The sequence below is a fragment of the Vidua chalybeata genome, chromosome 6 (genome assembly GCF_026979565.1).
Source record: "Vidua chalybeata isolate OUT-0048 chromosome 6, bVidCha1 merged haplotype, whole genome shotgun sequence".
Classification (NCBI taxonomy): Eukaryota; Metazoa; Chordata; class Aves; order Passeriformes; family Viduidae; genus Vidua; species Vidua chalybeata.
Genome location: NC_071535.1, coordinates 37,052,233 through 37,070,813, shown reverse-complemented (window position 1 = coordinate 37,070,813; position 18,581 = coordinate 37,052,233). Strand labels below are relative to the sequence as shown.

The following is an 18,581-nucleotide window of genomic DNA, read 5'->3' as shown; positions in this document are numbered from 1 at the left end:
CCGGGGGAAGGGGCGGGCGGGGATCGGGGGGGCGGGAGCGGGCGGGGCCGCCTCCTGCGGGGCCGGGCCGTGCATGGCGGAGGGCGCGGCGCTGCGGGCCGTGAGGGGCTGCCTGGCCGCCTTCCCGCGGGAGGCCCGCGGTGAGCGCCGGAGCGGGGCGGGGGAGGCCGGGGCGGGCAGTGATGCTGGGCCGGCCCCGCCGCCGCCCCGGGGCCCGGCCCGCCCGGTGCTGCCGCCTCGGCGAGCGGCAGCGGCGTGGGGCGATCAGTGGCACCCACTGTGCTGCCGGCATGGTGGTTCCGAAGTTAAGGTGAAGAAGAAAGGCCGCCGCAAGGAGAAAGCAAAACTCGATAAAACGGTCCTTTAATGGTTGTTTCTGTGTATAAAGTAGCAAAACAAAGCACTATTCCAGCTTCCAAAAAATCATCCTGCGGTATCGCCTCTGTATGGGAGGTGCACTTCCTGTAGCACAGGCCCTTTATCCCTTTATCCTCAGGCGCTGGCCTTGAAACCGCCCTAATTCTCTCTGGGTGTTAGCAGAGGGATTCTGGATCCGTGGGGGGCACGGCTTGGTGTCAGCGTGGTGAGGCACCGGCAGCCTGTGTGCTGCCAGGAGATGCTGAGTAACACTGTTTATTGTTTGCTTGGACAGAGCTGGGCTGGCCGGAGTCTGTACCCTACCTTGATAGGCCTCCATCCCCACTGGAGTTTTATCGAGAGTGGGTGAGTCCGAATAAACCCTGTGTAATTCGCAATGCCATCAACCACTGGCCGGCTCTGCAGAAATGGAACTCGGCGTACCTCAGGTATGAGCGAGCTGTGGAGCAGGACTGGTGTTCAATTTCAGGTGACCTCACCAAAAACCCCTTGGTTAATCTTTGCTTTTATTTGTAACATTAGCCCAGATTCCTTCCTGGTTCTGTATGAAGGTGTTCAGTCTTCTCAAGGTCAGGTGTGTCTTCTTTGCACACATACTGCCCTCCCAGTTCCGATGCAGCCGGGAGGGTGGGTGTTTTGGCTGTGTGCAACCAACAGACTCAGGCTATTGAAACCCACACAGCTGGAGTGGGGCTGTAACGCTGTAAGAACAGACGGACTTGTTTGTGACTGAGCACATCTTGTTTTCTTCAAAAAACTAAAGGATGAGCATTTTAATAATGACTGAAATTTTAACAAAATATCCTCTTTTAAGAGAGAATTTGTGGTTAGACCTAGTATCTGTGGGTCAGATCTAATTCTGTGGGGTTTAAAGCTAAATATCTTATGGAGCTAAGGACTGTTAGCCTCATGGGGTGTGTATATATCAGTTTTTGTCCACTCCTTCCCCCTGCTCAGTTGCTTTTGAACATGAGAACCCTTGAATTTGATTGAGTTGAACAGCCACAATAATATCAAGCTCTGCCATGATTGGTGAAAAGAAGTGGCCAAAGAGAACCCTCTGTCTGCATGGAAGAAAAGGAAGCTCTCTTGGAACTGTCTTGTTAAGAGAGAATTCAGAGAGGAAAAAGAAGCTAGAGTTGCCTTGACTGCAGGGAGCAATTGGAGCAGAATGCTGGAGTCCTTACCAGATAGCAGAAAATTTAATCTAGAGACACCCATCCATGGAAAGATAGGCATCTTATTTTTGCTGCCCTTGAAACATGTTTTTAAAATAACCAGTATGTAATATAAGAGGTAATTGCAGGCCTGGATTTAAACCTTTGATTTGTTTTGCAGGGAGGTGGTAGGTCCCAAGGTGGTGAGTGTGGCAGTGACACCAAATGGTTATGCAGATGCAGTGTTTCAGGACCGTTTTGTCATGCCAGAGGAGCGCCAAATGCCTTTCATGGACTTCTTGGACATTGTGGAGAAGAAAGTGACCTCTCCCAACGTATTCTATGTGCAGAAGCAGTGTTCAAACCTCACTGAGGAGTTCCCTGAACTTGTCTGTGATGTGCAGCCTGACATACCATGGATGAGCGAGGCACTGGGTAAGCCCTCAATTTCTCTTGTATTCAGTAAATATTTTGCATGGAGCTTTAAAACAATCACACTAGGTACTACATGGTGAATACTTGTTCTCTTTCTGAATGCCACAGCTCAGTTTGGTTTCATCCTCTTAGAAAGCAGCTGTGGTAAAATACCTAATAAAGTAATCCAAGTTTTGGGGTTGTATTACTCTGAAAACAGTATCTCTGCGTATATTGGGACCCTCACAACTGAAAAGATGTCATGTAACACTTCTTTACATTGAGTGGCTTTTCTTTGATCTAGAGTCATGTTTTGGCTTAGTGTTTGCAGTGTAGAAGGCAGTTGCTGTTGTTCACAGAGTGCTATTTGCAATGAAATCTGTGAGAGTTATGAAGTAAATTATAGGACAGAATTTGGCAGAAAATTATTTGAAATGGTTTTTTAAAATGACAGTTTGTTGTTGTCATAATATTTCTTTTCCTTAACCATACAGGGAAGAAGCCTGATGCTGTGAATTTCTGGCTTGGGGAGTCAGCTGCTGTGACATCTTGTATGTATCCTATGGCGGTGTAAATCTTTTTTGCATTCTTTATTCTGCCCTTCTGCAGCCTCCTGCTGCTGTGTCTCGGGGTGCATCTACCTGGCATTGTGTCAGGCAAGGCACTGACAATTTGCTTCATTGAATGCCTTTGCTACAGCATGATACTGTGATTTTCCCACTGGCTGCAGGAGGAAGAAGCAGTCTGATAATAATAGGGAAAGCTGATACTTTGTTTACTGTAGTTTCTGCTGCAGAGAAGGAAATAGCTATGATTTTCTGTCTTTCTCCCCATTTCTCTTTTTTTCCCTCAATCCTAGTGCATAAAGATCATTATGAGAACTTGTACTGTGTGGTATCTGGAGAGAAATATTTTCTACTGCATCCACCAAGTGACCGTCCCTTCATCCCATATGGTACATCATTTTGCTGTGCAGTGTGTTGGAAGGTTGGAAGGAGGACAGACTAAAACACTGAAAGTTGTGAAAAAAAGGAAGCAGTGGTAACGTTTTGATGTTTATGCAGTGTTATGCTTTCCAGTGTGAACAGAAATTTCTTCTACTTCATGCTGCAGGTAGTTTGTAATACAAATGTTATTCTGAGGCCAGGTTTTCCAGTCCAGTAAAGTAATAAGCTCACTGGTTCACATCTTGAGTCCTTTGTCCATTTCTGGGCCACTCAGTTCAGGTAGGACATTTAGATACTGAAGTGAGTCAAGAGAAGGGCATTAAAGCTGGTGGAGGTTCCAGAGGGTAATTCCTGTGAGGAGCAGCTGAGGGAGCTGGGTATTTTTAGCCTGGAGAAAAGGAGACTCAGGGGGGAACTTATCACTCTCTAGAGCTCCCAGAAAGGAGGTTGTACCCACATGGGGGTCAGGATCTTTTCCCAGGCAACCAGTGACAGAAGGAGAGGTAATGGTCTCAAGTTGTTTAGACTAGAGGTTTAGATTGGACATTGGGAAGAATTTCTTCACGTAAAAGGTGATTAGATATTGAAATGGACTGCCCAGGAGGGTGGTGAAGGCGTGTGCCTGGAGGTGATTAAGGAAAGACTGGATATGGCATTTAGTGCCATGGTTTAGTTGACAAGGTGGTGTTCAGTCATAGCTTGGACTACGTGATCTCAGATCTCATCTCTTGATGTCTTTGCCAACCTAATTGATTCTGTGATACTTATGGCAGTCTCTTCAGCTTCAGAAAGTTTAAATTATTTAAGTATATTGTCAGTGTTCTAGCATGTAATCGTTGATGTTTTACAGGTTTGGATTCTGCCTACCTGCTTTTCTCTAGGAAAGAAAAAAGCCAGAAGCTAAAAAGTGACTTGTATTTTAATGAAATATTCAAGCTACTAACTGAATCTCTGAAAACTGAGAAATGAAGAAAGAGATTGTTATGGCAGCATTGCTTCGCACTGCTTGTTTTCTGTTTCTTTGTGGCTTTCCTATGCGCATAGCAGTAGTTACTGTTGCAGTGTCATCTAAAAGATGGACAGCTTAACTTTGTGCCTCATAAGAATTTTCCCATTCCTTGGCTTTCAAACCATCAGACAAAGTGAATGCAGAGTGCTCTATGATGCAAATATAATTTTGGCTAGATGTGTGCTGCTACAATATTTTATTTATACTGTTATTATTTTGTTTACAACCGTGAAGTCATAGAATCACAGAATGGTTTGGGTTGGAAGGACCTTGAAGATCATTGAGTCAATGCCCCTGCCATTCAACAGACCAAATTTCTCAAAGCTCTATCCAGCCTGACCTTGAACACTTCCAGGGACAGGGCATCCACAACTTCTCTGGGCAACCTGTTCCAGTGCCTCATGACCCTAAAAAATTCTTCCTTATATATAATCTAAATCTACCCTGTCTCAGTTTGATACTATTAATCCTTGTCCTGGCCTTGGTAAAAAGTCCTTCTCTGTCTTTCTTATAAGCCCCTTTTATGTACTGGAAGGCCACAATCCCCAGCACCCTCTTCTCCAGGCTGAACAACCCCATCTCAGCCTTTCTTGGACAGGTGGTGTTGTATGTATGTGAATGTATGAAATATATATGTGTTATAGGAGTCCTGCTTTGTAAAACAAGTTACTGTTAAAGCCTAAAACAGATAATGCTTACATTTCATAGTGTGTAGTAAAAAGAGAATTTGAGCATTACTTTAATTAATGGAGAGAAACTGTTCCAAGGGAGGGCTTGGAAAACCACATGTGCTGAAGCAATGAAAGAAAAGCAGCTAGCAGTATCTGAAGCAATTAATGAGCCTTGTCAATTAGAATTAGAAATAACTCTTGTGAGTGCTTCTTTGGCAGACTGACCTAAGATGAAACACCCAGCTATAGAATGATGTGTAAGTCAGGGGTGCATTTATGCCTTCTGAAAAGGAAAGAAAACAGTTACTGGAACAAAATAGGACTGGGATACAAATGGGCTTGGAGGACAATAAGTATTATTCAGACTGACTAAAAAAAAATATATTAAGAAACTGGATAAAATTTGAAATGGAAAAAGGGAAGGATAGTGAGTACAGTTAGTTGAAAGTGGTTTTGTCTTAATTTTTCTTGGTGAAAGTATGACATGCACTGCCATTAGGTTCTCTGAATTGTGTAATGTAATTCTTTCTCTGGTTCCAGAGCTCTATCAGCCAGCCACCTACCACATATCAGAAGATGGTTCATTTGAAATTGTGGATGAGAAGACTGCAGAGAAGGTAAAAAGTTTATATAGAATGCAGTTAATACACTAGGGAGAGTTTGGGGCATTGTTGAGCCCTCAAACTCAGCATATTGATTGATATTTAGAAATCCTTCATTACTGGAAAGAGAATGCCCAGATATTTCACTTGTATTTTACAATTTGCAAAGCATACCCAGCTTCTAGAAAAATCTTTTACTGCACGCTTGAAAGGATTATTATCATGAAGTGTTGCCTCGCACCAGACTTGAATAGATCCACTAAAGAACTTTTGAATGCATCGACAATAAAGGAATTTATTTCATTATGCCTGAAATAGACCCCTCTACATTCACTTTCTTTTGGCCCTCTACTCTGGTCCATGGTAGTATCACCCAGTGCAATAAAACATACCTGTCTGAATGAATAAGTTGTATTTTCTTAGTAGTAGCAATATTTATTTGATTAAAATTTATTTGATTTATTTGATTAAAATGTTTTGCTCTGGAGGCACTTTGCAAATCTTAGTAGAATCTTAATCCCTTGCCTTTTGCCTCTGTAAAGTGTGAGTAATGTTACAATAGAACTTGAACTGGGGCTTGTTCTCTGTTTCCAGAGTGGTGCTCATGGAATCACATTCCTTTAATGCAGCAAAGTTGGAATGCTGAGGTTTATAATTCTGTTGGGCAGAGAAAGAATTAATTGCAAGCAAGAGGGACTTCCCAGAAAGGAAGGATATTTCAGCTGCTGGGAGTAAATGTTACACCAGAGAGCCTAAGAAGAAAAAAGGATGAATGTAGGAGGAACAAGCAACTTAAGGGGCTGGAGGTGTTTTGAAAGTATGCCACGAGACTGCAGTTTCATGGATGACATTTATTGTCTTTTCTCTAATTAGAAATGCATCACTGAAGGAGGCACATCTTTGCATCCTTGACCTATTCCCAATTGAATGTGGAAAGCTGTATAGCTGTACATGTTTTGCTAGACAAAGTACATGTTTTGTAACCTAGTGAGTTTGATTTTCAGTTGTTTTTCTGGAAGCTTGCTGGAATTTTTTTGCCAGGGTCAGTACCATATACACACTCTTTTGCCTTTAGGTGCCCTGGATCCCTCTGGACCCCTTGAAACCAGATCTAGAACTGTATCCAGAGTATGCTCAGGCAAGACCTTTGCAGTGTACAGTGAAAGCTGGTGAGATGTTATATCTGCCTTCTCTCTGGTTCCATCATGTTCAGCAATCACATGGCTGTATTGCAGGTAAAATAGACAGTATTTCCAGATACAGTTTTGAACTGTGGTGGGTGTGCAGGTAGATATCCCACAGCAAAGCACCAGTGGGAGCAAAAGTTCCTTTAAGGTTATCTGTCTCTCTGCAGGAGGGAATAACAATCTTGACAGATCCTATGGGACTGCTTTCTTGCAGCCTGTTTTGTTTATAATTCATAGCTTTGTTGACACAACATGGAAGATACTGTGTTGTCATATGAGCTTAAATCTGCTCTGACCATGTCTCTTGCCTTGCTAGTAAGTAACACAGTGTTTGTGTTACTGTTCCCCTGCACTTACCAAAAGTCTTGTCATCACTTTCTTTGTAGGATTTATCATCATCTCTGTATCTCTTTTTTTTCTTCTCTCCCCAAGTGAATACCAGAATTTCCATCAGTGCTTATTTGATACATGTGGAGGGCTGGGGATGGTGCAAGTTATTATTATGTCATGCAAGTTTTGCAAGGTTTGAGGAAGAGATTTTTGCTGGAATTTTTGCTTGTCCTTTGTCTGGAATAATCCCGATAATGCTGTTAAAGTATTTCGAGCAGTGTAATGTTAGTATTTGTATAATACTGAAAGTATTGCAAGCCCTTTTTTCAGTTCTTGTGATTCTGTGATAATAAGACAATCTAGCAGTGAAGCAGTAATTCTGATTCGTTTTTCCCAGTGCTGCTGCATCAGTCCTTAAAGATTTTTTTTAAAACGTAGAGTTGTTTCCAGCTGCAAGCCCCTGGCCACTTTTTTTCTCTGTTTAGCAGAAATACCAAAGAGTTTGAGGTTATTTGTCCTTTAGTCTGCAGTACAGTCTGTATACACTTGAGAAATCAATATTCTCTGTGTCTGGTCCAGTGAGTGTCTGAAGCTAGAGCATATCCTCCTCCAAGAAGCATTGGTATAATATTACAGTGTATGGCTTAATTTTCCTAGGAGACCTACCCCAAAATTAGCAAGAGAAGCAGAATTAAAGCACTGTCTGATTGATGACAACTGTGAAGTAGTGATGAATTTGCCATCCTTTACACAGGAAGAGAGGTTCCCATCCAGATATTAAACTTTGCAGTTTGGTATTTTTTTGTCTAAATAGAAACATATTGTTCCTAAGCTGTTTTGCTATCTTCTGCTCCAATGAATCTCCACTACAGAGTCTGATGTTGGTTTGGGTTAAGACAGAGTTACATTTGCAGCACTTTTGAAGAACTCCATTGTTATTTTTAGCTGTAGTCTTAGATTTGCTCATTTCAAAGTTCAGTCAGTAGTAAGGAAAAGCCTCTACTGACTGAGCTGTGTAAAACAGTCTGTGAACACATTTGTAAATCATTATGTTCTAGCCTTAAAATGTTTTTCCCTTTTCTTGTCTCCTCAGTGAACTATTGGTATGACATGGAATATGACATTAAGTACAGCTATTATCAACTACTAGACTGTCTCACAAAAGCTGTGAAAATGCTATAGCAAAGGTGGGAGACTCGAGCCTGTGATGTCTGTTTCTGATGTGACACAATCATCAACATCTGTGACTGGAGTACAAATGTGATTCCCCCAAAAAGAACTGAACATTAAATTGTGGTCAGCAGTGCCTGCTGAATACATCATGGCTATTTTTCTTGATTTCAGAGTCCAGACCAATTGGCCAGATTTTTTGGCTTGTAAGTAGAACTTTGATAATAGGATTTTTAGGCCTTTGCATGTTGCCTCAGTGATGGTGAGCAAAATAAAATGTGAAGGGAGACAATCCACAATCCAGGTTTTGAAAATCCCAAAACGGAAGCCCTACTGTTTGTTCAGATCTACAGATTGTTTTCATTACAACCCAAGTGGACAAGGAAGGATCTGCTCCATGCATCAGGCTGCAACAATCCAACGTATGTATTCTGCTTAAGGCAAAAGTCTGTCCTGCTGTAATTCTTTAAGTTCAGTGACTGTGGTGTTTTGATGGTGAGAAACTACAATTTCTGCAATAAATAGGTCAGTTTAAAGCTTATGTCTGTACTAATTTACTTTTTTTTCCAAAGTAAACAATGGCTGAAGGACATCTAGGAGGACATGCAAAGGTCAATGCTGGCTATTTTCCAATAACAAGCGACATGTTTTTAGTGCTGTTTTTTATTTCTTTTCACTGTTGTATTTAAACATAACTGTCTTCTCTTGCAACCTGAGGGATGATTTTAGAGTTGCTCTGCCAGATCTGCGGTCAATCTGCATATCATCTGTGGTCTCATGACATGAGGTGTGATTCTGCAGCTTGTAAGCTCATTGTTTCATTCCTTTGCTGCTTAGTGCATGGTCAGGCAAGTTGTTTGAACCAGAGGCTGGTTCAACCAGCCATAATTCCCATTTGTATTTCCACAGAATAGGATGGGACTACTCATGTGTCTGAGACCCCCAGGGTAGGACAAGAAGGCTATTAAATACACAGACATTGCAAAAATGTAGTATTGTTCTTTATGAAAACCAAAAGCTGGTGTTTATTGTCAAATCTTCAAATAGTTCTTTAGAAACATTATCAATATGGGGGAAATTAATTATTGTGAAGGAAAAAAATGGTAATTGTTTGACTTTGTTTCTTTTGCTTTTTAAAAGAAACATAGTTATAGCATAAAGTTTCATTTTAACTTGTGGTGCTTGTCCAAAAAAGAGGGATCAAGAGCAGGCTTTGTTTTGTGGCGAGATTAAGATGCCATGCTACTTAGGCTTTCCAGCTTGTCTGTGTTTACTGTGCCCTGGCAAAGGCTCCCAAGCTTCCAAATCTGGGATTTCCTGCAGCTGGGGGGCGTGGCAATTTGGACATCTCTTTTTGCTGCTTTGTGGTTTTTAATTTAGTCTCGCTCTGTAATCAAAAGTAAAAGCACTCGCCAAGAACAAGTGACAGCTTGTGCCCCTGCAAGTGGCTGGTGTCACCGTGCCACCCGAGCCGGAGAGTCTGGAGGGAGGCGTGCTCTGAACTACGTCTCCCAGCAACCCGTGCGGCCGAATGAAGGAAGTGCTCATGATGATTCCTCCTGGACTTTGAGCAGAGATTTTAATCCCGAGAAGGGCCAGGTTGCTGAGGCTCGTGTCTCACGCAGTTCCAGGCGGTCGGTGCCGCAGCTCTCCGTGCAGCCGGGCCGGGATGGCGGCGCGGGTGTCCGTCCTGCCTTCCCCTAGGTGCCTGTTCGATGACCCCGTGCAGATCCGTGTGGCCGGTCTGCAGCCGCAGCAGGCGGTCACCCTCCGAGCCAGCCTGGTGGACGAGAGCGGGGAGCTTTTCCAATCCCACGCTCTCTACAGGGCTGGGAGCAGCGGGGAGCTGGACCTCAGCCGCTCCCCAGCGCTGGGGGGCAGCTATTTGGGAGTGGAGCCGATGGGGCTGCTCTGGGCTCTGCAGTCCAAAACGCCCTATAAGCGGCTGGCAAAGAGGAACGTCCTGACCCCTTTCTGTGTGGACTTGGAAGTGTATGAGGGCCATGGGGACACGACCCGCTTGCTGGGAAAATGCACCAATGAACGATGGTTTTTAGGAGAGGGGGTGAAGAGGATTTCGGTCAGAGAAGGTCGTCTCAGAGCAACCCTCTTCCTCCCTCCTGGTGAGTTTCAATTCCATTCTGGTTTTCCAGGTATGTCTGACACCATATTATTCCCCGTGGTCCCTGAATGCACTCAGCCACCCCGAGCAAAGCCTCAGCAAGCACTTCCCTCAGCCTGTGCCTGGTGCAGGTACCTGGATCGTCACGGCAGAGCAAAGAGGAGCAGGTGCTGCCCAGGCAGGGCAAGGGCCAAGGCAGGGGTATGGTGGTGCAGGAAGGGCAGCAGTGGTAACACTGCTGGTAACCAGGTGTCTCCTGGTTGTTCTAGTTGAGTGTCTTGACCTCTCCTGCAGTGAGAGCTTTGTCAAACAGTGTGTTTATTTCTTAGCTTTTCTGTTTAGCTGACAGGACAAAGAGGCCCCTGGTCCTTGGCAGAGCTGTGATGTGTGACAGCTCTGGCCATGGGGTGAAGAATGACAAGGCATGGTGGGAGCACTGGACTCAGGCTGCAGCCAGCCTAGGCTGAAGAACCATGCCCTCAGCAGCTCCTACAGGTCTTCCTGCAGGTTCTGGACCTGTCTCTGTGTTCTCTTTAGCTAAGGAAAAGCCAAAGACAGAAGTCTCTTCCTGTCTGAGCAGCTGGACTGCATGGAATACTTAGGGATGTAGGAGACAAATGGTCTTTAATTAAACAGGTGCCATATTTTACAACTCTGTACACAGACAGTGCTGAGAATGGATCCTGTGCAAAGCTGCTTTAAGCCTGAACTGTTTCTGTTCCTTGAATGGCACTTAAACATGGCTGTCTTTCTCTGTAATTAACAAACAGTCCCTTTCAGCTGCAGCAACATCACATCTTGTAAGGGAAATCTGGCTATGAGAATGGGCAGACCAGCATGAGGAAAGGAAGGTCCTATTGCTGTGGGAGAGCTGAAGAGCTCAGGGATAGTTACTCAGATCTTGCTGAAGCCTGAATTGGCACAGGTCAGTTCTGGCATTTGTGAGTATTTCATAACCCAAGTATTCCCTCCATGGCATACCTGCTAGCATAGTTCCTGAGGAAGAGCCACTCCTGCAGTAACACTCTTTCTTCATTGATCCTCAATGGCCTGAGGACTTGTAGGCCAATGCCAGCTGACATTCACTATGAGAGAAGGATGTCCAACATGTGAACTTCCTATAATGAGTTCCTAAGAGAGAAAAGGAATGTGCAAATTCATGTCCTTACAGTTATTTTGTGTGTTCCTGAGAATGATACTCATCATGGAAAGCTTCAAAGGATGATTTTCTTCTGGTATCTACTGTCCTGATGTGTGCTGAGGAGACACCACAAAAGGACACCCAGAGGAACTTTTCTTTTGGTTATGTATACACCCTCCTTTCATTGCAGGACCTGGCCCATTTCCTGGACTTATTGATTTGTATGGATCTGGAGGAGGTCTTATTGAATACAGAGCAAGTCTCCTGGCTAGCAGGGGCTTTGTGACTCTGGCTCTTGCTTACGTGTCCTTTGAAGATATCCCTGCTATGCCAGAGATCCTTGAACTGAGCTATTTTGAGGAGGCTGTGAACTTTTTGCAGAAGCAGCAGCAGGTAAGAGACAAATTATAGTGCTCTTCCTGAAACTATTTTCCAGTTTGCTAATTGGTTCCTAGACTAGAAGTATAAAATTGCTTAAGCAGGAAACAGTAATTTTGTACTAGTTTTGCATCTCTTAAGATTTTAAAAGGGAAAAAATCCATTGGCTTTTTTACTGTTTCTGAGCTATTACAGGCTTTTGATTCTGAGTAAGTTTTGCAGGACAGTAAGAAAACACTCTAACAGTAGAATCCTTTACAGTTGTAGCACTGTAGAATTCATAGTCACTCTTTTGGAGGCTCAGCAGAGGGATAGATGAAGGAGTAATATAACCTGAACAGAGAGAGGAAAGGGGCAAAATATGAGTGGTCATAGTTGGATGAGTGAGAAAGCAGAACTGGAGAGGTTATGTCAGCTCAGGAAATAAAGAGTAGTTAATATCACTGTTTTCATAATTCTGTTTCAGGTGAAGGATACTGGCATTGGTGTTTTGGGCTTGTCTAAAGGAGGTGATCTAGCCCTTTCCATGGCCACATTTCTACCTGGCATTAAGGCAGCTGTCAGCATATCTGGAAGTAGTTTTAATTCCTTCGTTCCTCTGAAGGGGGATGGCTTCACTATTCCTGTCCACCCATATGACTTGGGGAGGATGAAGATTGGTGATGAGTCTGGAATAGTAGATTTTTCAGATGTCTTAGATGATCACATGGACCCAGCAACTTGGGATTGTCGCATTCCTGTGGAGAGGTCCTTAGCCAAGTTCCTCTTCCTGTCTGGACTGGATGACAAGAACTGGAAAAGTGACCTCTATTGCCGGGATGCTGTTCAGCGCCTTCAGCAGCATGGCCGGGAAGTGGAGTTTTATTCCTATTCTGGAGCAGGGCACCTCTTGGAGCCACCATACTTGCCTCTGTGCAAGGTTTCAATCCACAGGGTGCTTGGGATGTTGGTGCATTGGGGAGGGCAGTGGAGAGAGCATGCTAAAGCCCAAGAAGATGCATGGCGCAGGATACAGACCTTTTTCTGGCAACATTTGATGGACTCAGACATCCCTAAGAGCAAGCTGTAGTGGAAGCTGTCATAGATGCTGGCCAGGGATGATATTTCAGCACTCACTGGATAGAAACTCACCAGAAGTTTCCCAGACTGCTTTCCTCTAAACCCCACTGTTGCATAGTTGTTTATTTTCATTCCCGAAATAATTTCACATTTTTTAGTTGAATTTCAGTTGACCTCTGACCCTGGCATCACAGTAGATTGGCACCATCTGTGCTGTAGTCTAAAAACAACCCAGCATCCCATCACCTAAATCACATTTGTGCTGAGCTATCTTTACCCTCAATCTGCAGCCATCTCCTTTCATAAGAGGAAATACTCTCACAGGAGGAGTTATCCATTGAATGGTTTGGTAGATACAAACAGCACTTTTGTTGAACAACACATTAGTACACTCATCTTTCCTCCTGGTATATTGTTTTCTCACGTTTATTAGTAAAAAGGTTGCAGTAGTTCTGATCTCAGCTAATGGAAGAGGCACTCTTCTGGCTTAATCAGAAGTGCAGCGATAACATTCTTTTTTCTGGTACCTCAAAATCCAGAAGTGAATCTTACCCAGGTTACCCTGGTTGTATCTCCTGCTGACTCCATGTAAGTTCCATATTAGGTTAAAGTTTTTGCTGCACTACTCAGTGAGTGCAATGTGCAGTGTATCTGTGTGTGCACAGTTTGCTTGAGATTATCTGAATGAAACCTTCAACCATCTGTGCACCTGCTAATACATTAAGGAACAATCCTGGTGTAGCCACAAGCTGTTACTTCACTGATTGAAGAGGTCATGAGCAGAACTCCTCACCTCCTGTTGGGAAGACAAGTGATGGAGTCTGTGGTTTTGTGCAGTGTTTAACATGTGGGTGATACAGATGTGCCAAGTACTTGCTCTCATATGGTGAAAGTTAGTTTGCCTCCATTCTGGGGGAAGAACAGTAAAGCCACTGCTGCTGAGTTCCCAGGAACCCAGTGAGGTGGGCTGCCTCAGTGGTCCTGCCACTATTGCACACAGCTGTGACCTCAGTGACAGCTAAGAAATACCACTCTTCAAGAGGACTGACCTCACCTTCTGGGAAGAATGTGCATTTTCTTACCCTTTACCAGTGTCCAAACATGCCAAGGGGGGGGCTGTAATCTACCTTGTGCTTTTGTGGGATAGTGGCTAACAGCAGCTACATATCAAATGGCATCAGTGGAGCAAATCCTCCCTCCTGGAGCAGTCAAGACTCACACCCTGACAACAGAAGCAAGCAGGAGCTGGAAGTCTGTGCATTTCACTGAGGTAGAAAAATCTTGCCACAGTGTAGTCCCTGGTTTCCAGCTCCTGCTGAGACAAAATCCCTGTAGGAGCCTGGATCCTGCTGAGGGAGGAACCATGCCCTTCGTTTTCTTGCTTCAGGGAGCAGTGGTTACTCAAAATGAGCACTTTGGGCATCAGTGGGGTGGGGACTCTCTCATCCACTAAATTCAGTACAGACTGTCCCTTCAGGTACTTCTGGTTTTCCTGAACCCCCTATTCCTCAGACTGCTAGATGGGTGCCACATAGCTGAAGGTGTGAGTAGTTAGAGTGGGGACATCTCTCTCCTGCTCACCCATACTGGTCATCCATCAAGTTTTATGCTGTTGCCTCTTACTTGATTTCTGTTTGTCCCTTCTATGCCTATGTCTGGCATGGACTGGTTGTTGCAGATGTTTAGTGAGTGGGTGGGACCTGGCAGCAGAGTAACATACAACAACAAGGAAAATCAAACACATTTAAGCAGTTCCATCTGAGTAAGGGACGTTTTCTTTTCCCTCATTTTTCTGTTTTATTGAAGTATTCAAAAAACCCTGGGCTGCTGATCGACATTTTCCTCAGACTCAGGGCTTTAGGCTGCGAGTTTCTCTGTGGTATGAGTAATTATTTTATTTTTACTGAACACAGTGAGGTTTTTTCAAAACAGTGTGTTGTTTTCCAGCCTGTGGGATAACTCACATCTATTTTAATCCCTTCTGAGGGGAAACCAAGCTTTCCCAGCCTTCAATGGGCAGTTTACAGACCTATACTTTGAATTACAAAATTGTGACCTTCCAAGAAAATACATTATCTATAGGAAACTACTGTTACAAATAAAAATGCTTTCCATCAGTAATCAACAGTGTGGTCAGTGATGCTTTCATCCAGTTATGTTGTCACATTTGGTAATAAGGTTCACGGAAAACAGTGTTGAAAATAGAGGATGAAGGGAGCTGACTGACATCAATGATAACAGCATATAGGGCCTCTTTCTTTTGATGCTCTGGAGTCACAGCTTTGCTACCCACTTAAAAGCCCTTTATTTATCACTTGGATGACATCTGACAAGACAGACTGAAAAAGCTGCTGTAGCCGAGCAGCTCTATGCCATGTACAGGAAAATATTCAAGGCAACTCAGTTGTACTGAGAATAGTTTTAAAATTAAACTCAAATTTGAAGCTTATCTTCAGAAAATAGAAACTGGAAACTGATTTCAGACTAACACAAAACAACTGGAAATGGCTTAATTTCAGTAACACACTTCTGCCTGTTCTTAGGCATGTTCTTCAGCATTTTGCTGGAGACTTTGACTACTTAATGTTTCTTCTACTGAAGAGAGGATTTAGACTAGTAGGGCTAAGATCACAGGTTTTTTTTCAAGACAATATTCTACTAATTGCAGGCTGTTGAGTCAGAGTACTTTATATAGTCTCTCCAGGCCTGCTGAAAACAGACAACATAATTCAAGAACAATGTGAAAGTTATAATTTAATTGAAGATAATAGACCTTTAGCTGCAAGAGATCCTCTGTCAAGCACAACTGATAAATCTAATAGAAATAGAATGGGAAAGTCTGTTCTTGTAATCTGCTTAATTGAAAAGTGCTTCAGATAAAATAGAGTATCAAAGCTTGAACTGAAAGATCTCGTCTTTATTCTTAGTCACCTACTCTTTAGCTCTGCACTACATTTCTATTTTGAGAATAAGAAAAGCTTGTGACAAGCCTCTTAAGAACTGAGAATATCCCCACATGTAAGCTGCTATGAACAAGTTTACTATAAGTTTACAAGTTTGTCTTGTACAAATATATCTTGTGTATAAGTTTACAAGTATGTCTTGCAATGCTTTTTTAGGGCAGGATGATTTCCCTAGCTACCATGGAATCAGACAACAATGGAGAGTGCTGATTTGCTCAATGCATTCTTAAAATTTTCCATCTTTGCATTGAAAACTGACCCTGAAGCATTTTGATACACATACAGTATAACTCAAAGGAAACTGCAGAATGAAAGTAGTCAAAAGGCCTTTATTAGCAAAAAAGTGAACCACAGGTGCAGAGGAAGTGAAACATCTTTGAGAAAGTGGCTGTCTCTGCAGAAGAAGTGGGTATTTGAGGCTTCAGTGGAATTTTAGTAAGGATTATGCTGAGCAAAGAGATTTCAATGCAAATGTCCTTCTCTAAGCCTAGGAGCTTCTTTAGGTGAAGCAGAGGTCTGGGTGGCTTCTGCAAGCAAGGTTGTTTCATGGCCACAGAACAGGAATGAAGTGAAAGATGAGAATATATGCTGTGTGGTGTAATTTAGGAGTCACTTTTCTCCATTTCTGGTTTCTGTTCCCTATGTGTGTTTGAAAGTCAAAAGATTTTTTTTTTTTTAATTCAGAGTTTAGTCAGTTCTTTAATACATTACCAGATGTATTTGTTATAATTATGTTTTATCAAGCTTAGGGATAAGATCAGTATTTATTGACAACATACAAATAGTAAAAAATTTGTCTATATTAGTATTTTGCTAAAAAATTTATAATTCTTTCATTTCAGAAAAAACCAATCACTACTCTGCACTCTTTAATGCTATGTACATGTTATTCAGAAATGGAATCTGAGCCAAATGTAGTATTAAGCACAGAGAAAGAGATGCTTTGTTTAAGTTTAGGGAGAAGAAATATTAATATTTCCAATGATCTAGTGCTTCTTGCAGCATTTACTGCAAAATATCCCTGCTATTTTTCATTGTTGAGGACAAGAATTAGAAATGCTGAGTCTTAAAAAATTGTTTGTGCAAAATTTTCATTAAACTTAAAAATGTCTGTACCCTGACTCTGGATAGCACTTAGAGAAAAATAAGTAAATGAGTTACATTGTATTTATTTGGGATTGTGTCTTTTCAATTACTTAAGCTGCTGAACTTTCAACATTTTGCATTTAGACTTGGAATTTATGTTTACATTAAAATCAGTAAAAAGTGTGGTTATATTTTTAAAAATCTTTTAAGAGTACCTTGCTGCAGAAAGGGACAGTCATGTCTTTTTCTGGTTAGTGATCTAAGAGGTAATCCTGTGGAAAGCAAAACAGAACAAAAATAAGATTAAAATGGTCTGCTGGATCAAAGAAGGAAACAACAGGAACATGTATGGGGTTAGCAAGAGAAGTAGGGGTGAGCCATACTGTGCCAAGATAAATAAGAAACTAGTACAGTTTTTAGTTATGTCTGTAACAACTGGTCCAGCTGATTGTAGATCGTGGATCCATTTCTGTATCCAGTGAAGTGAGTGCTTGGTAGCATTGTGTGCTGCCCCTGTTTACAGTGGATCTGGTCCTGGAGGAGTGAGGTATTTGACAGCAGAGGGAAAATTGTGAAATATGGATGTCAGATAAGAGATGAGCTGGATAGATGGTTCAAAGGAAATGTTCTGCATAGGGAAAGAGCATGTGCATAGCTCTGCTTTCATCTAGAAGAGGAAGTTCAAATGCCCTGCTATCTTTTTAATATGCTGTGAATTCAGCAAGGTAGTTTTGAATCAATAATCCTGTGCCATCTCCATGAGCCTGTCCCTGGACAGTGTCACTCTGACATCCTCAAACATCTAGCACTAACTCAAACTGGATTATTTTTGGCTGCACAGTGCTCTGACTTCAGCTATTCTCCCATCTCTGGGTTATTTCAGATCAGAGATATGTCATCTTGAAACAGGAAAACTACTTTGATACCTAAGGATATCACTACTGTTGTAGTGGAAGAAAAGGAGGTCAGTGGTCTGTACTTTTTGGTGGAAATATCAAATCTCTAAACAGCTCAGCACTAACTGCTTCCATGGCAGTCTGATACCACTCCCTGTAAAGCTAAGACCTCCTAGGCTCCATTTGGATCAGCAATGTGCAGGGGCAATTCTGCTCTTTCAAGCCTTTTAGGGAATCTTGTTCTTTCTATGGCTGTCTTCCCTCACCTGAGGATATAATGTCTGCTTTCTTTTTTTTCTCTATCTTTAACAGTTTTTCTTCTGTCCCACTGACCATGAACCAGGCCATTCCAATTCCAGGGCACCCAAAATCAAAATTGTAACCCAGCTAGACAAATCAAAAATTAACCAAAATAGAGGTATAAATTGTACATAAATTATGAATACAAAGAAAAGAAAGATAAAGTGTGCATTCAAGGAGTATCAATTGTTAAATTTCTCCCCCTCATCAAGAGAAGTATGTGAATGTGTGGGCATATATAAATATCTGTTGGAAAGGAGGTGAGGGAGTGAAACACAAAGGAAGACCAAAAGATTATGGGTCACTTCCAAGTAGCGATATTATATGATTAAAAAGATCTGGTTTGTAATTTTTTTTTTTTTTTTTTTTTTTTTTTTTCTGTAGAATGTGGGTTCTCCAGCAGAAATCTCCTTCTGGCAGACGACAGACATGTGCAAGTGAAAGCACCATGGCTCAGATCCACATACCAGATGGTTTCACTGTGCAGTGCCAGCGGTGAGCATACGTGAGCCCTGCCTGCTCCAGGATTCCAGGGCTCAGCATAGTGCCCATTACTGAGCCACAGGGTGAATCCTAACACAGGACACAGGATCTCCTTATAAATAAGTCACTGAAACCTGTGTTTTGTTTGCTTTCTGAACTAAGAGGTTTTGCAATCAGTTATTATTAGTACATTTATTGTCTTGGGACATTGAGAACACATGCTTTTATGAATAAATGCTTTCCACTACTGAAGCTCTAGTGACGGGTTATAGACATTTTCTCAAGTTC

General features: G+C 42.5%; 2 protein-coding genes across 3 annotated transcripts; both read left to right on the top strand.

Moving 5' to 3' along the window:
* Positions 1-69: 69 nt before the first annotated feature.
* Positions 70-8,401, top strand: JMJD7 (jumonji domain containing 7). Its single transcript, XM_053945403.1, has 8 exons — positions 70-140; positions 653-806; positions 1,717-1,970; positions 2,444-2,500; positions 2,809-2,904; positions 5,117-5,193; positions 6,254-6,413; positions 7,789-8,401. Exons 1-8 carry the CDS (start codon positions 74-76, stop codon positions 7,875-7,877), a joined length of 954 nt encoding a protein of 317 aa, XP_053801378.1. The 5' UTR covers positions 70-73; the 3' UTR covers positions 7,878-8,401.
* Positions 8,402-9,480: 1,079 nt separating this feature from the next.
* On the top strand, positions 9,481-18,332 carry LOC128789421 (acyl-coenzyme A thioesterase 1-like). 2 transcript variants are annotated; one of them, XM_053945402.1, is made up of 4 exons: positions 9,481-9,988; positions 11,319-11,521; positions 11,973-12,425; positions 18,195-18,332. In XM_053945402.1, the coding sequence occupies exons 1-4, from the start codon at positions 9,535-9,537 to the stop codon at positions 18,249-18,251; spliced, it is 1,167 nt and encodes a 388-aa protein (XP_053801377.1). In that variant the 5' UTR covers positions 9,481-9,534; the 3' UTR covers positions 18,252-18,332. The 2 variants fall into 2 exon arrangements, with proteins under 2 accessions (XP_053801377.1, XP_053801376.1); XM_053945401.1 differs by lacking the exon at positions 18,195-18,332 and having other exon boundaries at positions 11,973-14,686.
* Positions 18,333-18,581: the final 249 nt, after the last annotated feature.

Bases quoted from the DNA above. Each gene is read 5' to 3' on its own strand.
- JMJD7 (XM_053945403.1), top strand. From the start codon at position 74: ATGGCGGAGGGCGCGGCGCTGCGGGCCGTGAGGGGCTGCCTGGCCGCC. The intron at 2,501-2,808 runs GTATGTATCCTA...CCTCAATCCTAG, and splicing joins GTCAGCTGCTGTGACATCTT to TGCATAAAGATCATTATGAG. The intron at 6,414-7,788 runs GTAAAATAGACA...TTGTCTCCTCAG, and splicing joins ATCACATGGCTGTATTGCAG to TGAACTATTGGTATGACATG.
- LOC128789421 (XM_053945401.1), top strand. From the start codon at position 9,535: ATGGCGGCGCGGGTGTCCGTCCTGCCTTCCCCTAGGTGCCTGTTCGAT. The intron at 9,989-11,318 runs GTGAGTTTCAAT...CTTTCATTGCAG, and splicing joins AACCCTCTTCCTCCCTCCTG to GACCTGGCCCATTTCCTGGA. The intron at 11,522-11,972 runs GTAAGAGACAAA...ATTCTGTTTCAG, and splicing joins TTTTGCAGAAGCAGCAGCAG to GTGAAGGATACTGGCATTGG.